Raw genomic sequence first — 19,351 nt, 5'->3', positions numbered from 1 at the left:
AAAGTATCTATTTTTATTTTCAACCTCAGAAGAATATTGAAAACAGTACACATTACAAAAGAGTAAGTGCTGGAGGTCTTTGAAAACATCATGGTAGATAAAGCTCCAAGACCTGATCAAGCATATGCCAAGATATTGTGAGAAGTTAGGGAAGAAGTTGCAGGGCCCCTACCAGAGATACTTGTATCATCTACAACCAGGTGAGGTGCCAGAGGAGTGGAGGGTGGCTAATGTTGTGCCTTTGTTTAAGAGAGACTGTAAGGAGAAGCCGGAAAACTATAGACTGAGAGTCTGACATCATCAGTGATTAACTTGTTGGAGGGGATTCTGCGGGACAGGATTTACATGTACTTTGAGAGGCAAGGACTGATTAGGGTTAGTCAGCAAGGTTTAGTGTGTGGGAAAGTGTCTTACAAACATGACAGATTTTGTTTTGAGAACATAACTAACAAGATTGATGAGGACAGAGCTGTAGATGTTGTCTGGACATAGATATAGACTTTAGTAAAGCCTTTGACAAGGTCCTGCATGGTAAACTAATTAGTAAAGCTAATCATGTGCGACTCAGGATGAGCTTGCCAACTGGATACAAAATTGACTTGACAGTAGGAAACGCAAGGTAGTGACGGAGGATTGATTTTCAGATTGGTGGCCTGTGAGCACAAGTGTTCCACAGGGATTGGCGCTAGGTCCACTTTTGCTTATCATTTATATAAAAAATTTGGATGAGAATTTACAAGATATAGTTCGTAAGTTTGCAGATGACACCAAAATTGGTGGTATAGTGGACAGTAAAGAAGGTTATCTAAGATTACAATGGGATCTTGATCAAGTACATAAATGAACTGAGTGGCAAATGGAGTTTAATTCGCTTAAATATGTGATGTCACATTTTGGAAAAACAAACAAGGGCAAGACTTAAACAATTAATGGTAAAACCCTTGGTAGTGTTGTCAAACAGAGAGATGCAGGGTTCAGGTAGATAGTTCTTTGAAAGTTGCATCACAGGAAGATGGGGTGGTTAGGAAGGCATTTAGCATGCTTGCCTTCATTGCTCAGACCTTTAAATATAAGAGTTCGAGCGTCATGTTGGGGTTATACAGGATGTTAATGGGACCAATTTTGGAGTATTGTGTGTAGCTCTGGTCACCTTGCTATAGAAATATTATTATTAAAGTGAAGAAGTCTCAGAAAACATTTACCAAGATGTCAGGACTGCTGGCTTTGAGATATAAGGATAGGCTGGGACCTTGCTCACTGAAGCATGGGATGTTGAGGGGTGATGATAGAGGTTTATAAAATTATAGAACAATACAGCACAGAACAGGCCCTTCAGCCTTCCATGTTGCGCCAACCTGTGAACTATTCTCAGCTCATCCCCCTACACTATCCCATCATCATCCATGTGCTTATCCAAGGATTGTTTAAATCTCCCTAATGTGACTGAGTTGACTGCATTGGCAGGTAGGGCATTCCACACCCTTACTATTCTCTGCGTAAAGAATCTGCCTCTGACATCTGCCTGAATTTGTAGTTACACCCCCTTGGACAAGCCGACGTCATCATCCTAGGAAAAAGACTTTCACTGTCTACCCTATCTAATCCTCTGATCATCTTGTACGTCTCTATCAAATTCTCTCTTAGCCTGCTTCTTTCCAATGAGAACAGACCCAAGTCTCTCAGCCTTTCCTCATTAGACCTTCCCTCCAGACCAGGCAACATCCTGGTTAATCTCCTCTGCACCTTTTCCAATGCTTCCACATCCTTCCCAAAATATGGCGACCAGAACTGTACACAATATTCCAAGTGTGGCCGCACTAGCGTTTTGTATAGTTGCAGCATGATATTGCGGGTCTGGAACTTAATCTCTCTACAAATGCAACCTAACACACCATTTGCCTTCCTAACAGCACGACCAACCTGGGTGGCAACTTTCAGGGATCTATGTACATGGGCTCCAAGATCCTTCTGCACAACCACACTACCAAGAATCTTTCCATTGACCCAGTACTCTGCCTTCCTTTTATTCTTCCCAAAGTGCATCACCTCACATTTAGCTGCACTGAACTCCATTTGCCACTTCTCAGCCCAATTTTGCAGTTTATCCAAGACCCCATGCAACCTGTTACATTCTTCCAAACTGCCCACTACTCTACCAATTTTAGTGTCATCTGCAAACTTACTAATCCATCCACTTATGCCTGCATCTAAGTCATTTATAAAAATGACAAACAGCAGTGGTCCCAAAACAGATCCTTGTGGCACACCACTAGCAGCCGGACTCCAGGCTGAATATTTTCCATCAACCACCACTTGCTGCCTTCTTTCAGAAAGCCAGTTTCTAATCCAAACTGTTAAATCAACCTCAATTTCATACCTCTGCACTTTCTCCAACAGCCTATTATGTGGAACCTTATCAAAGGCTTTACTGAAGTTCATGTATACTACATCAACAGCCCTACCCTCATCAACATGCTTGGTCACCTTTTCAAAAAACTCAATGAGGTTTGAGAGACGCAACCTGCCCTTGACGAAACCATGTTGACTATCTGAAATCAAATTGTTGCTAGCTAGATTATTATAAATCTTACCTCTTATAATCCTTCCCAAAACCTTTCCTACAACAGAAGGAAGGCTAACTGGTCTATAATTACCTGGGTCATCTCTACTGCCCTTCTTGAATAAGGGCACAACATTTACAATCCTCCAGTTCTCTGGTACTAAACTTGTAGACAATGACGACTTAAACATCAAAGCCAAAGGATCTGCTATCTCCTCCCTAGCTTCCCAGAGAATCCTTGGATAAATCCTATCCGGTCCAGGGGACTTGTCTACTTTCACTCCTTCTAGAATTGATAACATCTCTTCGTAACTAACCTCGATCCTTTCTAGTCTAATAGCTCATACCTCATTCTTCTCCTCTATAATATTCTCCTTTTCCAGAGTGAAAACTGATGAGAAATGTTCGTTTAGCACCTCTCCAATCTCCACAGGGTCCACATTCAACATCCCACTTGTGTCTTTGACTGGGTCTATTCCTACCCTAGTCATCCTTTTATTCCTCACATACCTAGAGAAAGCTTTGGGTTCTCCTTTATTCTACTTGCTAAAGACTGCTCATGTTCTCTCTTTGCTCTTCTTAACTCTCTCTTTAAATCCTTCCAAGCTGATCTGCAACTCTCGATCGCCTCATCTGAACCATCTTGCCTCATCAACACATAAGCCTCCTTCTTCTGCTTAACAAGAGATGCAATTTCTGTAGTAAATCACAGTTCCCTTACCTTAACACTTCCTCCCTGCCTGACAGGTTCATACCTATCAAGAACACGCAACATCCGTTCCTTAAACCAGCTTCACATTTCCATTGTCTGTGTCCCCTGCATTTTGCTACCCCATTCTATGCATCCTAATTCTTGCCTAATCGCATTATAATCGCCCTTGCCCCATCGATAACTCTTGACCTGTAGCATGTACTTATCCCTTTCCATCAATAAACTAAACATAACTGATTTATGGTCACTCTCTCCAAAATGCTCAGCTACAACTAAATCAAACACCTCATGAGAGGCATAGAGAAGGTGAATAGCAAAGACCTTTTTCCTAGGGTAGGTGAGTTCAAAACTAGCAGGTATGTTTTTAACATTAGAGAAGGGAAAATTTAAGAGGGATTGAGGGGCAAGTTTTTCCACCCAGAGGGTGGTTAATATGTGAAATGAATTGCCAGAGGAAATGATAGATGCAAGTACATTTGCAACATTTAAAAGATATTTGGACAAATACATGAATAGGAAAATTTTTGAGGGCAATGGGCCAGTTTACTTTGGGAACATGGACAAGTTGGACCAAAAGGGTCTGTTTCCATGCTGTCATGATTCTACAATATTCTTTGTTCCAGTGTTATAGCCTCAACATACCTCACACCAAGCACCACTATAGTCTGGATGTAGGTTTGTCCGCTGAGCTGGAAGGTTCGGTTTCAGACGTTTCGTCACTATACTAGGCAACATCATCAATGAGCTGCCGTATGAAGCACTGAATGTATGGCCCACTTTTTATTTGTGTGTTTAAGTTTCCTTAGGTTGGTGACATCATTTCCTAGTGATGTCATTTCCTGTTCTGTTTTCAGGGGAGGTAAATGGAATCCAAGTCAATGTGTTTGTGATAGGATTTCTTGTGCATGTCTCTGTTTTGCTTGTCCTAGGATGTAGGTGTTGTCCCAATTGAAGTGAGGTCCTTCCTCATCTGTATGTAAAGATACTAGTGGGTCATGTCTTTTTGTGGCTAGATGACGTTCATGTATCCTGGTGGCTAGTTTTCTGCCTGTTTGTCCAATGTAGTGTTTGTTACAGTTCTTGCAAGCTAATTTGTAAATGACATTAGTTTTGCTTGTTGTCTGTCTAAGGTCCTTCAAGTTCATTAGCTGCTGTTTTAGTGTGTTAGTGGGCGACCATGATACCAAGAGGTCTGAGTAATCTGGCAGTCATTTCTGAGATATCTTTGATGTAGAAGATTGTGGCTAGGGTTTCTGGACGTGTTTTGTCTGCTTGTTTGGGTTTGTTGCTGAGAAATCGGGGGACTGTGTTTGTTGGATACTCATTCTTTTTGAATACACTGCTCTTTGTAGTTGCTCTGCTCTTTGTAGTTGCTCTGTTCTGCAGTGTGTGGGGCTTGTTGAAATAATGTTCTAATGCAGCTTCATTTGCGGATGTTGAGATGATTGCTTCTGTAGTTCAGTTTTTGGTCTATATGTGTTGTTTTCCTGTAAACGCTGGTTTGATAAGGTTTAATGCTTACATACAGAAGAGGAAGGACACTACTTCGACTGGGACAAAACATCCATCTAGGACAAGCCAAACAGAGACACGTGAGAATTCCTAGAAGCATGGCATACCAACTGGAATTCTACCAACAAATACATTGCCTTGGATCCCATTTCTCACCCCCTGAGAAAAAGAACAGGAAATGCCATCACCACAAGAAATGATGTCACCAACCCAAGGAAACCTAAACCCATAAATAAAAAAGCAGGCTATACCTGTGCTTTATCCAGAGACTCACTGATGTTACCTAGTATGGTGATGAAACGTCTGAAACCGAACCTTCCAGCTCAGCGAGCAAACCTACATCCAGAACCTCAACCTGAATTACAAATCTTCTCAAAACTCACTATCACTATAGTCTCTCTTCATGACACTCTTAAAACAGAAACATGGACATTTTTAATCTGTAAAAGTACAATCATTAGGAAATAGTTTTTTAAAGATAGTATGAATCAAAGTTGTGTCTTCTCTACAAACAGCTGCATTGTGAACACCAAAGTTACATTGTGGCCTGAATTATATTCTAGGCTGAGTTCTGCTAAACCTTGAATTACTGGAAAGTTGGAAAAGTAAAAATGTAATCAAATTGTGGGCAGCACGGTGGCACAGTGGTTAGCACTGCTGCCTCACAGCGCCAGAGGCCCGGGTTCAATTCCCGCCTCAGGCAACAGACTGTGTGGAGTTTGCACGTTCTCCCCGTGTCTGCGTGGGTTTCCTCCGGGTGCTCCGGTTTCCTCCCACAGTCCAAAGATGTGCAGGTCAGGTGAATTGACCATCCTAAATTGCCCGTAGTGTAGGTAAGGGGTAGATGTTAGGGGTATGGGTGGGTTGCGCTTCGGCGGGGCGGTGTGGACTTGTTGGGCCGAAGGGCCTGTTTCCACACTAAGTAATCTAATCTAATCTAATCTAAAACATAGAGAAAATGTTTATAAAATGCTCAGGACATTAAGTTTTAAAGCACTTTTTGAAAGCCTGAATTTTACACCATGCAATATCAAGTCCAGGCATTGCAATAGGACCTCCTAGCTAATGTTTCAGTTATAGTGAGATTTGACAGAGTTAAATAGTAAACTTTGCATCATTAAATAAAAAGCAAGGCATAAATCACTACTGAATGGTACAATGTGTACTGTGCAGCTAATTAATGCAATATTTACAAACAGGATCAATTGCTGAACTAGAAATACTCATGTTTCAACTTCTTTCTCAACTTCTCCCTGTCAAAAGTAACAGTTCAAAACAGGGAAATGTTGCTCTAACCTTTTTTTTAAAAAAAAAGAGCTTTAGAATAGAGGGGTATCAGTTTACTGCAATACCTGATCTCCCCATTTCCAGTCGACACCCCTCATCACCCTAGTGCCGATTTTCATCATTGCTGCTAGCTCTGGACCAGAGACAGGCAGTGGAGCTGGTGTGGTTTCCTTTCTTGACTCCTCTAAAACGGTGGCTGAGGCTCCATGAAGAGAAGCACCAATATCATCCTCACCACTATCAGAAGCTGGGCCTGAAGAAAATAAAATGTTGCAAAAATCAAGTTTAGAATTATATTTGTGAAAAAGTAACAAACTTTCCAGGAGGCAAGGAATCACATCTTAGCAAATTCTTTAACTACAAAGTAAGCATGTTGAACTTCAATATGGTGCACATCACTCTTCAAAAATCCTTGTACAAATGATTAACTGCTGATCATTAAGGTGCACAGATACTGTTTCTTTGAAACTATACTTCTTTCCTTGTAGCTGTATTAAAAGGTTCCATCTGGGCTGTGACTTATTCTTCGGCATTTTTGTCTTGTCCTACCATCAACCTTTGTTGAGGGAGCTGAAGACATTGAGGAGAAAACTCCAAGCAAACTGAGTCAGTGAAAGAGCAACAAAGCCAATGCAAAAATAAAGAAGGACCTTTGTACATAAGTGTGGAATATACAAAAAAAATTAAAGAAAAACAAATCGATATTATAACAAAGTTCAACAAGAAAGAAAAGGTGGGACAGGAGCAGGACATTCAGCCCTTTAATCTGTAGTTCTGCCATTAACTGAGACCATGACAATCGGACCTTCACTCCAATAATCTGCCTAGGTTCCATGGTCACTCAGTAACCTTACTCAACAAAAATTAATCAATCTCAGTTGACCAAGTTTCAACAGTGTTTTGAGAGTTTTCAACATCTGCACATAGTTAATCATTTGTGAAAAGATAATCAGATTATATTCAGCAAGACTGGAATAGAAAAATCAATCATGAACTCGCAAGCACCTCAGTTAGTTTTGGTCCTCAAAACAAATTCACTGAAGCCAATAGAAAATGCAGGTATACACAGTCAGGTTGTCCTTCTATGCCAACATAAATTCTGTTCTCTAAGCACCTATTCCATCCCTCATCTAGATCATTTTTCAGGGGCAATTCAATTTCACAGGGATATTCCAAAGCCAAGATCTCCAACTTTCACTTCTGCAAGATCTCCTATCTCCAATCCTTCATCATTCAACTGTTGTTGGAACCCACATTATGACATTTGACACAACTATCCCAATATTCCTCTGTGCAGCCTCTGTAAACTTGAACTCATCCAAGTATCTGCTGCCCACATCCTAACTTGCATCAAGTTTCATGGTGATTGGCTCCTGGTTCCACAATGCCTCAGTTTATAAAAATCTTACCCTGGTTTCCAAATTCTTTGAAGGTCTTACCCCTCCCTATCTCAGTAACTACTCACTAGCCAATCCTTTAAGATCTCTGCACTCATTACTGTACAGTTGGTAATTGTGCTTTCAACGGCACAGACCAAAGGTTCTATAAAAACTTTCTCTAAGCCTCCATCTCTCTTTCTCCCAAGATGCTCTTTAAAATCTAGCTTTCACCTGTTGAAACACATCCTTCCATAGATCACTGTTTGATTGACCTTCTGTGAAGTGCCTTAGGGCAATTACTGTCAGAGAGTCACTATACAAATGCAGGTTCTTGTTCCAATTACTATTGAGTACTTTTAGTGTAGGATAGTCAAACCCTGGTTAAATATTACCTAAACTGATGTTTTTGCATTTTAAAAGCCGACAGAATGTCAGCAGTTCATATCTGGAATGATGGGTGGCCTAGCAACCATTTCTTTCTTGTAATACTTTACAATTGTTCAATTATTTTTTTAAAAATCCAGTCTAGGCCACACTCTTTAGAAAGTTGTGAATGTAAATCAACAGCACAGCCCCCATCAGCTGCTTGCACTGGAAATACCTGCTAACAAGATGCACTGCATTTGAAATAAGCAACTGGCAAGGATGGAACTTTCAAGTTAGGAGTTGATTAACAAAAAGATTCAACATATAAAACTAAATCAAAATTGGAGATCTAGTACACCAGCAAAGTGAAGTTGTATGCAAAAGAAACAACTTTTAAAAAATACCAGTCCATAACCCAAATGATAAATGCAAAAGTTATTATGTATATAAAGTTTGAACTGGCACTGTTTGAAATTTCAATTGTGCAATGTTTGTACAATGAGTTTGAAGAGGACAAACTTGGGAGGTACTGTAAAATAAGATGCTGCACACAATTCAATCCACGAGAGTTCAAAGCTATCTGAGAGTATGCTACAAGGAAATAAGTCTTGAAAGAATCAGTGCCTGGTGAGTCAGTCAATAGCTTATTCATTTATATACGGAAACTTAAAAGACCAAAAAAAAGGCTTGCATTGTATTGGAACAATATACTTATTTAACAACAACCTTAATTTAAGACAGTTTTCAGTTGGCAATGAAAAAGTGAAGAGTACTTCATACACTTTATTTGATGTATTAAGTCTGTAGTGGCAAAAGCAGAAGATTAATGAAGCAAGATCTTAGTATAGTTTAAAGGTCAGCTGCTAAACTTCTTTTACATCATAGCCTGTTTGAAAAGGAATGTACCAACATGGTGAAAAGAAATAGGAAAATTAGAATTAAATTCAGATTTCTGTTGAATCTGCCAAAGAAAGCTTTTTGAAATCATGTATTGCAAGAGTGATCACTGAAGGTATCAGAGGTGGCTTGTTGAAAGAACTACTGTGCTATAGAAAGTCAATAAAGAGGACCCTTCAGAAATGATGCATTTCCTAACTATGCACATTGCTCCCTTTAACAATAGCTTCTTTGCACATTGTCAGAGCCTATTAATTTCCCTCACCAGAGCCTCCAAACCAGGTTATACTTCCGATCCCTTGCCCTACTGAAACAGTGTGCCATTCAATCCCAAGTCACTAGCCTGTCTATTTCTATGGCTCCTAATCATGTTCCACCCACTTCTCATTCATAATTATTTCACGTTCCCCGAGCTATCTCTGGGATATCCATTTTTTTTGGCTTTCCTCAGCCTGTACACAAAGACTCCTCACCAGACCAATTTCAATCGTCACCTCAAAAGATGCTACCTTCTCACGTCAAAGTTTACCACCATCTCAGATATTTCTCCCACCCTATTTGTGGTCCCCAACACTATTCTGATCACTTCCTCATGTCCTCCCAGGCAAAGCTCTTCTTTATGCAGCCTTCTAAGTTTCTATATTAAAACTGCCTAGCTGTTGACCCTTCATTTGTCATAATTCACCTGATACTGCAAAGTGACTTAACCACTGTTATACCGATTTTTCACAGCTGTCATTTAGCTAAACCTTCATTGTTTTCAAATCCTGTCACTTCTGCCAAAGAGACCACACTTTTGTTCCTTCAAGCTCAAGGAACATATTTAAGTCGAGTTGCCACACAATTAGATTAGTCATTTTACTGCCAGATACAACTCAACCTCATCCAGTTCAAATGGCCCAAACTGGTCCTCTGCAAAAACCACTGACTATTCTGTCATCATGCTTTGAGACAAAGATAACCCTAGGGTACTTTCCTCTCTTACCAAATGCCTCCTGGATCTTTATCATCAAAGGCTTAGTGTGGCATCGCTCACTGCTTTTGTTGCCAGGCCTCTTTCCACATCAAATGTGAATCACTGTCGTTTCTTAAATTTCTTCTATAATTCCTATTTTCCACCCTTCCTTCAAGTTAAATATATATAGCCCACACAATGCACAGCTCCCTCAACCATAATCCACTAAATCATTAATTATCCATCTTACTTCCTAGGTGTTATGTTAGCTATAAATGATTTCTTCACCTCAAAAACTCACTTGCTCTGCCTTTCAAACTCATTGTCACCATACTTCCACACACAAAAAAAACAGCACATTGACCTGTCCATCAACATAAACATTTATAACCTCCCTTTCATTTCCCAAGTTTTTCAATATTGTTATTTCCCAGTTCTATCTCAACCCAATGCTTAAATTCTGCTGTTGAATTTTCATCTCTTTTAAATACAGTCTGAAACAAAGTAATAACTTCATAGTATAATCAGGGTAATTATCATCTCCCGAATCTAGTAGACCATTTTCCTCCAAACTAGCTCCTCTTAACAGTTCCGTAAGTTATGACTGCTTAAGTTTACTTCTATATTATCTTTCTCAAGAAACCTTCCAGCAATTATTTCTTCCTTCATCATCTCTCTTGACCATTATCTTGACACAGTGCTGTCAAATTACTTGACATATCCCTGGGATTCAGATGAATTTTAACTTTCTCCATTCGGAAGACTCAAGGCTTTGGCCTTCATCACAAATTCTGCTTTCTGCAACTGACTATACTGTCTCCTCAGGTAAGATATTTTACTGCACTAGAGCTTGTGCTGCGAGAGAGTCATGCTAACCCAGAGGCAAATCTCAACTCCATATCTTCTCTCATACTTTCACCTCTAACTGTCTGCAAATAAAAACACCATCTTCATCAGTGCAGCAACAGGAAGAGAAGAGACTGTTGGAGATGTTCTGGCTACTTTTCCAAATATTATAAATTAGTGCATCTAAGCAAATGCAGTCATACTGATCTGGACAAGGAAAGAGAGCTGTTGCAGGTGGATGGCATGATCGACAATGTGAAAGTGCCCACTCAATGGAATCAGTGCAGAAGACAGACCAACTTAACTACATAGGTATGAGAGATAAGTTAATAAGTTAAAACAAGAAATTAGATTAAAAGGTCTGATGTTAGTTAGGCAATGGAAATGATTTTAAAAATTAAAAAATGTCATTCATGATAATTAGATATAAAATATGGTAAAGTGGTCCAGCTATGGAAAACAAAAGGACAAAGTTCACAAGTTTAAAAGAAGTAGCTGCTAACATTGCCAGAAACAGCAGTATGACAGAGGAGCAGAGCAGTTTTAAAATACAAGAAGAAAATGGGATAAGAGAGTAAATTAATTAGATGTAAAAACAGATAGCAAAAACTTGAAAGAAATGTAAAAAGAAATAAATTTTAGTGAGATTAAACTTGGGTCCCTTCGAATTAGAGGTTGGAGAAATTATAAGGGGGAATAAGGAAATATAAGTATTCCTGTTACAAGACACAAAACATTCTGGAATTAACAGGGAATCATGGGTCTGGTGAAAATGAGGCATTTAAAAGACATAAGTAAAAAAAATTCCTGGAGGAATTAAGGGATGAAAAGGACATGATAGCTTGCATCCTAAGTAATTTGGTTTGGATCTTATCCAATTCCATATATTCCAGAACAATACCAATGAAATGGAAGGTAAATGGAAGATAGATAAACTACCCACTCACTGTTCAACAAAGCAGGGAGAGAGAAAACAAGAATGATAAGCCATTTAATATCATCAGTTTCAGGGAAAATGCTCCACTCTATCAAGGTTGTGACAATCAGGAATTCACTTCGGAATTCAAAATATGATCGCACAGAGTCAACCCAGGTTTATGGAAGGAAACTAATATAGACAAATCTGAAGTTTTCTTTAAAAATTGTGAATAATATGGTGAATGAAATGAAAGTAGATTTTTAAAAACATTTGAAAAGGGTTCTGCACATGAAGTTATCGCATAAATTTAGGATTCATGGGATCGAGGTTGGCCAATGAAGAGAAAACAGAGTAGGAACATTAAGTTGACAGTACTTGTGGGATATCGCAAAGTCAGTTACAATCGTAATCAACAACTTAAAATGAGGGGACCAAGAGGAATGAATTATCCATGGTTGCTGATGATATACAAATACGTGGGAAGGTAAAGAAGTGTAAAGATTGCAAAAGGATTTAGGCAAGTAAAATTGAGCAGGTAAGAATGTGACAAACACAATATAGTGTGGAAAAAGATAAACCGGCTAAAAAATAGAAAAGCAGATTAAAAGCGGAGAGGCTGGGACACATCAGTATTCAGAGGGTTTTGGTTTCTGTTTGCAAAAATTAGAGAGAGTTAAGACGCAGGTACAGCAAACAATTAGGAAAGAAACATTATGTCACCCACTATTGCAAAAGGATTGGAGTAAAAAAAAAAGAAATCTTGCTATTCTTAAATTGGGCCTGAGTGAAACCACAGCTGGTGCACTGTTCACATTTGGTTCCATATCTAAGCAAGGATGTACTTCCCATAGAAGGAATGCAAGAAAGGTTCACCAGACAAATTCCTGGAATGAAGAGATTATATTATCAGAACAGATCAAGCTATATTCAGAGTTTAAAAAAGAGAGAGAAGTGATTGCATTTAAACATTTAAAATTCTTAAGGGTTTTGATAGAGAAAGGCTGCGAAGCAGTTCCCCTTGGTTGGGGAACGAGGGATACCAGTCTCAAAATAAGAGATTAGTATTTAGGACACTGATGTGAAAGAAATCTCTTGACTTGAAACGGTTCTTTGGAATTCTTTGCTCTACAGCAAAATGAATGTTAATTTGTTGACTGCATTCATATCAGAGATTAACAGTTTTTTTGAAGATACTAAAGGAATCAAGGAATATGGAGATACCGTTGAAAAGTGTAACTGAAGTAGAAAATTAGCCATGATAGTAATGAATAGTAGAGGAGGGGGATGGGAGTCAAAGGATCAAAGGCCAAATGTTCTTAATTATGAGGTCAGGGGGTAAAATGTGCATAACAAAAGTCCTAGTTGTATCATATGTTCCAAGACCAGGGACAAGGACGTGCATAAGATTATACACAGAAAATAAATGTTAAAAATTGCATTTAAGCACGGACACAGAAAGCACCACGTCTTTTTAGCCAAATGTTTCCATAATTCCTAAGGTGCACACTTACCGCATGCGCACAACACAGCCCCACCTTTAAATCTGTTTCTTTCCAATTTTGATATGGACGGTCCTGTTCCTGAAAGTACAAATCGCTTCTTTGAATTATAAACTGATATTGAGGTAATTTTTGGATGGCATCATTTATATATATATAGTAAGGGAAAGCGATGTTAATCTTAAAAGGAGAATTGTTAACACTAACAATCACTGCACACTAGGAAAAAAAAAAGACTTGTATAAAATGTGTAGTATTCAAATAAGTTACAAATGAACAACAGGCTGTTTAATAAAGCCAGAAGATTATAAAATCAAATTACTTTGAAAAATTTTTGTAAAAGTGGGAAGCAATATTTAAACGTAAGGGGTTAAAACAATATTTATAAAAGTCTAAATTGTGAAAAATTGCAGCTCGATAGAGCAAGTTATAAACAAAAGTTATTCTTATAAGTTTTGAAAGCACAAATATTTAGTGTCCATATCCATTTTATGAAAAGGATTATCTGTTTCCCAATCTTGATTGTGCAGTGACATAAAATTAAACTGTAATAAAAACAGTTTAATTTTCAGAACAATGGAGCCCACTTTGTGTCCAAATTGTCAGAAGGAAAGAAAAAGATATTATATAGGCTAAGGCAAACACAAAATAAAGCAATTAAAAAATTAAGAAAAATGAATACTGCAGGACGGTATATATTTTAACCTCACTAAATCTTAATTAAAAAGTAAGAAATTGTGCACAAAGATTGGATATTTTGAACCTCACTTAGGTATCTTCCACTTTTCCTATAATCACCGTTTAAGCTTCATGAGACGAGTTTGCACGCTGCCTACAGCACAAAGACTACTACCATTGAAGTTACTAAGAAGGGCAATTGTCTCCATGTCACACCATCCTAAATCTGCCTTGTAGACGTCACCACAGCAACAAATTAACAATACTAACTCCTCAGTGGCTCACACCATCAGATTTGCCTTGTTTTGCTCTCCCCACAATACGTAACACTAATGATAAATCCCACGTTTTTTGGTTCTTTTTGTGTGGGTTCCATTCGTGGCCATAAGCTGCTCTTAAGGCCATTCTAACACCACTGTCAAGAATCACTTCCGAACAATTTACTAATAGTTAACATCATAGTGGTGGGGACTTGGAAGTGAAAGAAAAGAAGGTGGTTCCCCTTCGTGGGAAAGTGGCTCTCAGGTAACATTGACGATGTAGGAAAAGGCTTGAAATTGCTTTGATGACAAAAGAAGCGACAAAAAGCAGGTTTATACATTGCTGAGACAGTAAAGGACAAATCTTTAGTTAGATAACAAGATAAAACTAAACATGCTGTACAGTCTAGTTGATGCAAGATAGATTGAAAATGAGATGATATTATGGCATGGAAGGGCAAAAAGATCATTTATCATAGAGCAGCTTCCCCATATAGTATTCCACTGTGGGATAATTTTATGGGATAAGTTTACGACTCACTTTAAATTCAGATATTAACTGAAGAAAGAATTTTGAAATACTAAATATTCACACAATAGTGAAAACATTTAACTTAAGCTACTTTGATTGCCCTATTCTAACTGACCCAATCATCTGTTGTAAAATTTTACAACTTGCAGGTAATTATGCAACAAGTTCAAACACAAGCCAATGGTCTTCACTTATGTAACTCACAATGATACAGAGAAAGTTACAGAAGGTTATTTTAGTACGTTCAAGATAGAATAAAAATCCAATCAGATTTCATAGAGGAGTATTTATTTTTCACTGACCTATTAGCCGCAGAACTGTTTGAGTCAATGCAAGCAAACCAGAGTTCAACAGAAGACTGAGACTGTTGGCTCCATGCTCAAGCGTCAACATATTTATCATGATGAGAAGAAAGCGAGCTTGTGGAATGGTACCAAGACTTGGTGCTGAAGGATTCTCATTCGTTACAGTATGCAGAGGGACAGACTGCATGCCTAAAATGATGATGTTTATAATTAGTAATATTTTGATCAAGTAATTTGCAATTAGTAACTCTCATCTCAAACTGAAACTAATCCTCGGTCTTCAAAAATGATCAGGTCATGAAGATCCATTAAAAACAATTAATCTCTTGCAATAACTAGGTGTAAAAGGTTATGGATTATCCTAGAACTGTAACATTTTTTAGCACACAAGATATTTACTGTTTATGGACAATCAGCGGATTGCTACTCATTATAAGAATATGGCATCTTATTTTCTTTGTTGTCCAAGACTCCATAAATGCTGCTTTGCCGTTGCCTTTGTTCCTGAGATACTGCTCGGAAATGTAGCATTTGACATTTGAATTTACAGATAAAATATCATGAAACAGTGATAAAATTGTGTCATGCACTACAAATCATATTCCAACACATGAATGAAGTTTAGCCAATAACTTTAACAAGATGCATCAGAATGTAACCATGTGTACATAAGCGATTATGACTTAGATACCTGACTGTTACATTGAGTTCAAAAATATGAATGACCAGGACTCCTTTTATTCTGCCCTGACTGTTTTGAAGGTGCTAGTAGCTTAACAGCTGATGGTGCCACAGACCTGCTCTCTCCAATACAAACATGCACTCTGCCCTCACCTTCAGGATTGTTCTGTCTTTCTACAACAAACTGGTTTCTAACTGTCTTCATGTGTGATAGGATACCTTGTTATTTTAGAAAAGTGCGTTTTTCTTTCTTCTCTTCTACACTTATTATTTTGAAGTACGGAACTATTCATCTCATTTTTTCTATATAAAAGCTTCAATTGTTGTATGGAATCAAGCTTCCAGAAAACCTCATACCATTCAATCTCCGCCCCCCCCCACCCCCAAGAGAGTTTGTAAAAGCAGAGGTGCTAAAATGTCTAGAAATGTCTACTTTAACAATAGCAGGGGAGTGGCCAGTTCTCCCAGTTGAGGTTTTTTCCCCTAGTTTGGTTTAGTTGTAGCAGTCAAAGAAGCTGCGACAGTGCAGGAAGGTTCTATGCTTCAGAAGATTATCCTTTGCTGACTTTTCTCTCTGAAACCTCTCTTGTCTAGAAGAATTTGTGTTTGAGTTTACCTTTTGCCAAGAGGTGTATTTGTGGGATGCTACAGGAATTGTAACAGCTCCTTAGTTAAGATGTTAAGTCGGGTCGGTTAAGATATCCAACAGTTAAGTTATTCTAGATTTTTTTTTCTTCCGTTTGTGTTTCAACTGCAGTTTTCAAATAAATTCTGTTTTGCTTAAAGCGAAGTGGTTTGACCAGCTGCATCACACCTGGAATATCCACTTCTTAGCCTTTAAACTAAAAAAAGTTACCGTCGAGGCTAACTACTTAAAATATTTTGAGGGGTACCAGCCTGGTCCATACCACTAAATAATAACAAATCATGAACCAAGCAGCTCTCAATTATTAATCTGTCAGCCAAAGAAATTTCTAAGAGATTTTAGCACATTCAATAATTTGTGGAATGGTATTAGGTAAATATCTTAGTTGAAAAGTCAGTGCCAACACAACGCATCAACTGTCAATCCTCTGTAACAATCATCTGGTTCTGTGAATAGCACCATATCTTTCACTAAAGCAACAATTAGTGGACCGTGCTACTGAATGTAACAGTGCATAAATACTGTACGTCAACCTAAAATAACATCATCTTACCTAGATCATCAAATCTACCTTGTGCATCCAACAGCATAGTCCGAATATTCTGAATAGCCCAGGCATAAAGCTTTCCAAAAGTAACTTCCAGTAACATACGGTTAAATGGTGGTATGAGATCCACATCCTTCAAGCAGTCTGAAACAGGCTCACTAAACAGAGGATTTTAATTTCAGTATGAAGGCAGACAGGAGTCAAATCCAACACTGAAAAACTTAATCTTTTAAAACTCACTGGTTAGCCAACATAAAAAAATCAATCACCTGGATTCTGACGTCAACAGAAAAACTATGTTACTTGTCACAGACTCAGGTGAAAGCTGGATGTAGCAACTTCAGTGGCATAGACTTCCTCTTACATTAAGTTTGAGACCGGCATCTCAAGAAATCCAGTAACCATTTTGTCATCAAGCAGGAGAAGCAATTACAATTGGGAAGCACTGTGACTCAGTGGTCAGCACTGCTGCCTCACAGCACCAGGCACTTGGGTTCGATTCCAGCCTCGGGTAAATATCCATGTGGAGTTTGCACATACTCAGGGTCTGGGTGGGATTCTCTGGGTGTTCCAGTTTCCTCACACAGTCCAAAGATGTGCAGGTTAGGTGAATTGACCATGCTAAATTGCCCATGGTATTCAGGGATGTGTAGGTTAGGTGCATTAGTCATAGAAAATGTAGAGTAATAGGGGAAGAGAATGGGTCAGGGTGAGATACTCTTTGGAGGGTCAGTTGGACTTGTTGGGCTGAATAGCCTATTTCCTCACTATAGGGATTCTATGATCTCCTTTGACAATAAGGTATTCTCAAAGATCACAAACATGGAAATACATGTTATTAAACCTCTTCACTTCAATTTGATTTCTCTAAAAGTAGTCTTGACATAAATGATCAGAACTTACACAGGGGACTGTAATAGAAACCAAAACAGCATAACTTTTTTTTTAAACACTTGAAACACTGAAGTTCTTTCCAGCTCTGCATTAGAAACTAGCCATTTCAGCCAACTGAGCTAACCAAACTCTCATATTTTAATATGTCATTCAACAAACATTAAATTTTCAGGGCCAACAATGCTGTTTAGCAACATAGTACACAGTTAAAAATTCAGCTATTCAACGAAGTACAATGATTTCCATACTTAGCTCAACTGTACAGAACCAAGAAGCTGCTGTCAGTCTCAGAAGAGTAAACAATTGAGATCTTCAATTTTGTCATCACTCCCAGCCCAAAATCACAGAAGAATAAGAAGTGAGCTTACTGAAACTTAATGCAAGATTCTGAGGGGACTTGACAGGGTCGATGCTGTAAATGGTGTCTCCCACCCACAAGATGAAACTAGAACTAAAGAACAGTTAAAATAAGGGGTTCCCCATTTAAGAACAATGAGATTTTTTTCTTTAGTGGCATGAATCTTTGAAATGCTATTCCACGCAGGGCACTGGAGGCAGTATCAATGAATACTTTTTAGGGCAGAGACAGATAAATAGATTCTTACCAATAACAAAATCAGTGGTTATGGAGGTTAGACAGTAATAGGGAGTTGAGGTGACAATCACATCAGCCAGGACCTTCCTGAATGGTGAAACAGGCTAGATGGCTAAGTGTAGATTAGAGTGGCGCTGGAAAAGCACAGCAGATCAAGCAGCATCAGAGGAGCAGGAAAATCGATGTGTCGAGCAAATGCCCTTCATCAGGAATGCATGCCTCCATTCCTGACGGAGGGCTTTTACCCGAAATGTCAGTTTTCCTGCTCCTCAGATGCTGCCTGAGCTGCTGTGCTTTTCCAGCACCACTCTAACCTAGACTGTGATTTCCAGCACCTGCAGTACTCACTTTTGCCTAGATGGGCTAAGTGGCCTACAGTCCTGCTCCCAATCTGTAAAAATCCAGGCCATTAATTCTGCTTATGTATCAGCAATAAATTTCCTTTCAAAGCTAAGATTTGTACCTTTAAATATTATTCAAACCAAACATATCAGATTGAAAATAGAAAATTCAAGTATTCACGGATGAAGAACAGCAGAAGATCTGTAGCTGAAATCACAGAACTACTAAGTTATCATGGTACAATGAGAGCTTTTTGCCACTGGATGAAAAACATTTCCGTTGATCAGAAATTCTAATAGATCAATTTATTCAGTAATACTGGAGGTACCAACTTAAAGTCCAAACCCACATGGATATCCAGACCATATATACTGTTGGGTATGCAGTTTTAGGTGTGAACAGGTGAGAAACCACTTAAAATACAATTAAAAATAAGTATTTTTACCCTATATTTATCCCCTCAGGGATGAGTCTTTGCCAACCACATAACATGCCATATTGCACTGATGGAAGCAAAAAACTTTTTGATACCAGTTTAAGCATTGTGTCTATTCCCTCCAATCGAACTTCAGCTCTCTCCAGCTGCAAAAGCAAGCAACACATGAATAAACACTTGGAATTTGTCACAAAGGTGAGGAATTGTAACAGTAAAATAAAGCTTCTCAATATTGAAGCTTGCATTCAGTGGAAAACTCTATCTTACTTGTTTTAAGAGACACTTTCGCATTTTCTCCACATCAATTGGCTCTTCTTTCAAGGCAAAGTCAAGTATATTCGCCATTAATGCCGATTGTGGAAAAGAACCCTGAACATTATGCTTCAGCCACTTGTATCTGTGAACATTTGCTACAGAAGAAAGGAGGGGTTGCCATTTGTCCTGGTTCACAGCACAAAATAAAAACACAAATCAGAATTGGCATGTCTTTTGGAGACCAAAAG

At 38.5% G+C, this 19,351-nt stretch overlaps 1 protein-coding gene across 10 annotated transcripts in view; it reads right to left on the bottom strand.

Moving 5' to 3' along the window:
• The window catches only part of herc2 (HECT and RLD domain containing E3 ubiquitin protein ligase 2), a 231,639-nt gene that overhangs the window by 104,742 nt on the left and 107,546 nt on the right, over positions 1–19,351 (bottom strand). For 5 of the 10 annotated variants that reach the window (XM_072576977.1, XM_072576980.1, XM_072576979.1 and 2 more), the window contains exons 31-36: positions 19,116–19,289; positions 18,858–18,994; positions 16,588–16,739; positions 14,705–14,896; positions 12,945–13,013; positions 6,137–6,324 (exon numbers count right to left, since the gene is read on the bottom strand). In XM_072576977.1, the coding sequence (XP_072433078.1) occupies positions 6,137–6,324; positions 12,945–13,013; positions 14,705–14,896; positions 16,588–16,739; positions 18,858–18,994; positions 19,116–19,289 (912 nt within the window). The remainder of the gene's footprint in view (positions 1–6,136; positions 6,325–12,944; positions 13,014–14,704; positions 14,897–16,587; positions 16,740–18,857; positions 18,995–19,115; positions 19,290–19,351) is intronic. The other 5 variants (XM_072576984.1, XM_072576982.1, XM_072576983.1 and 2 more) reach the window with 2 other exon arrangements.

Source organism: Chiloscyllium punctatum, chromosome 9 (assembly GCF_047496795.1).
Source record: "Chiloscyllium punctatum isolate Juve2018m chromosome 9, sChiPun1.3, whole genome shotgun sequence".
Lineage (NCBI taxonomy): Eukaryota > Metazoa > Chordata > Chondrichthyes > Orectolobiformes > Hemiscylliidae > Chiloscyllium > Chiloscyllium punctatum.
This window is presented reverse-complemented; position numbering and strand designations above follow the sequence as displayed.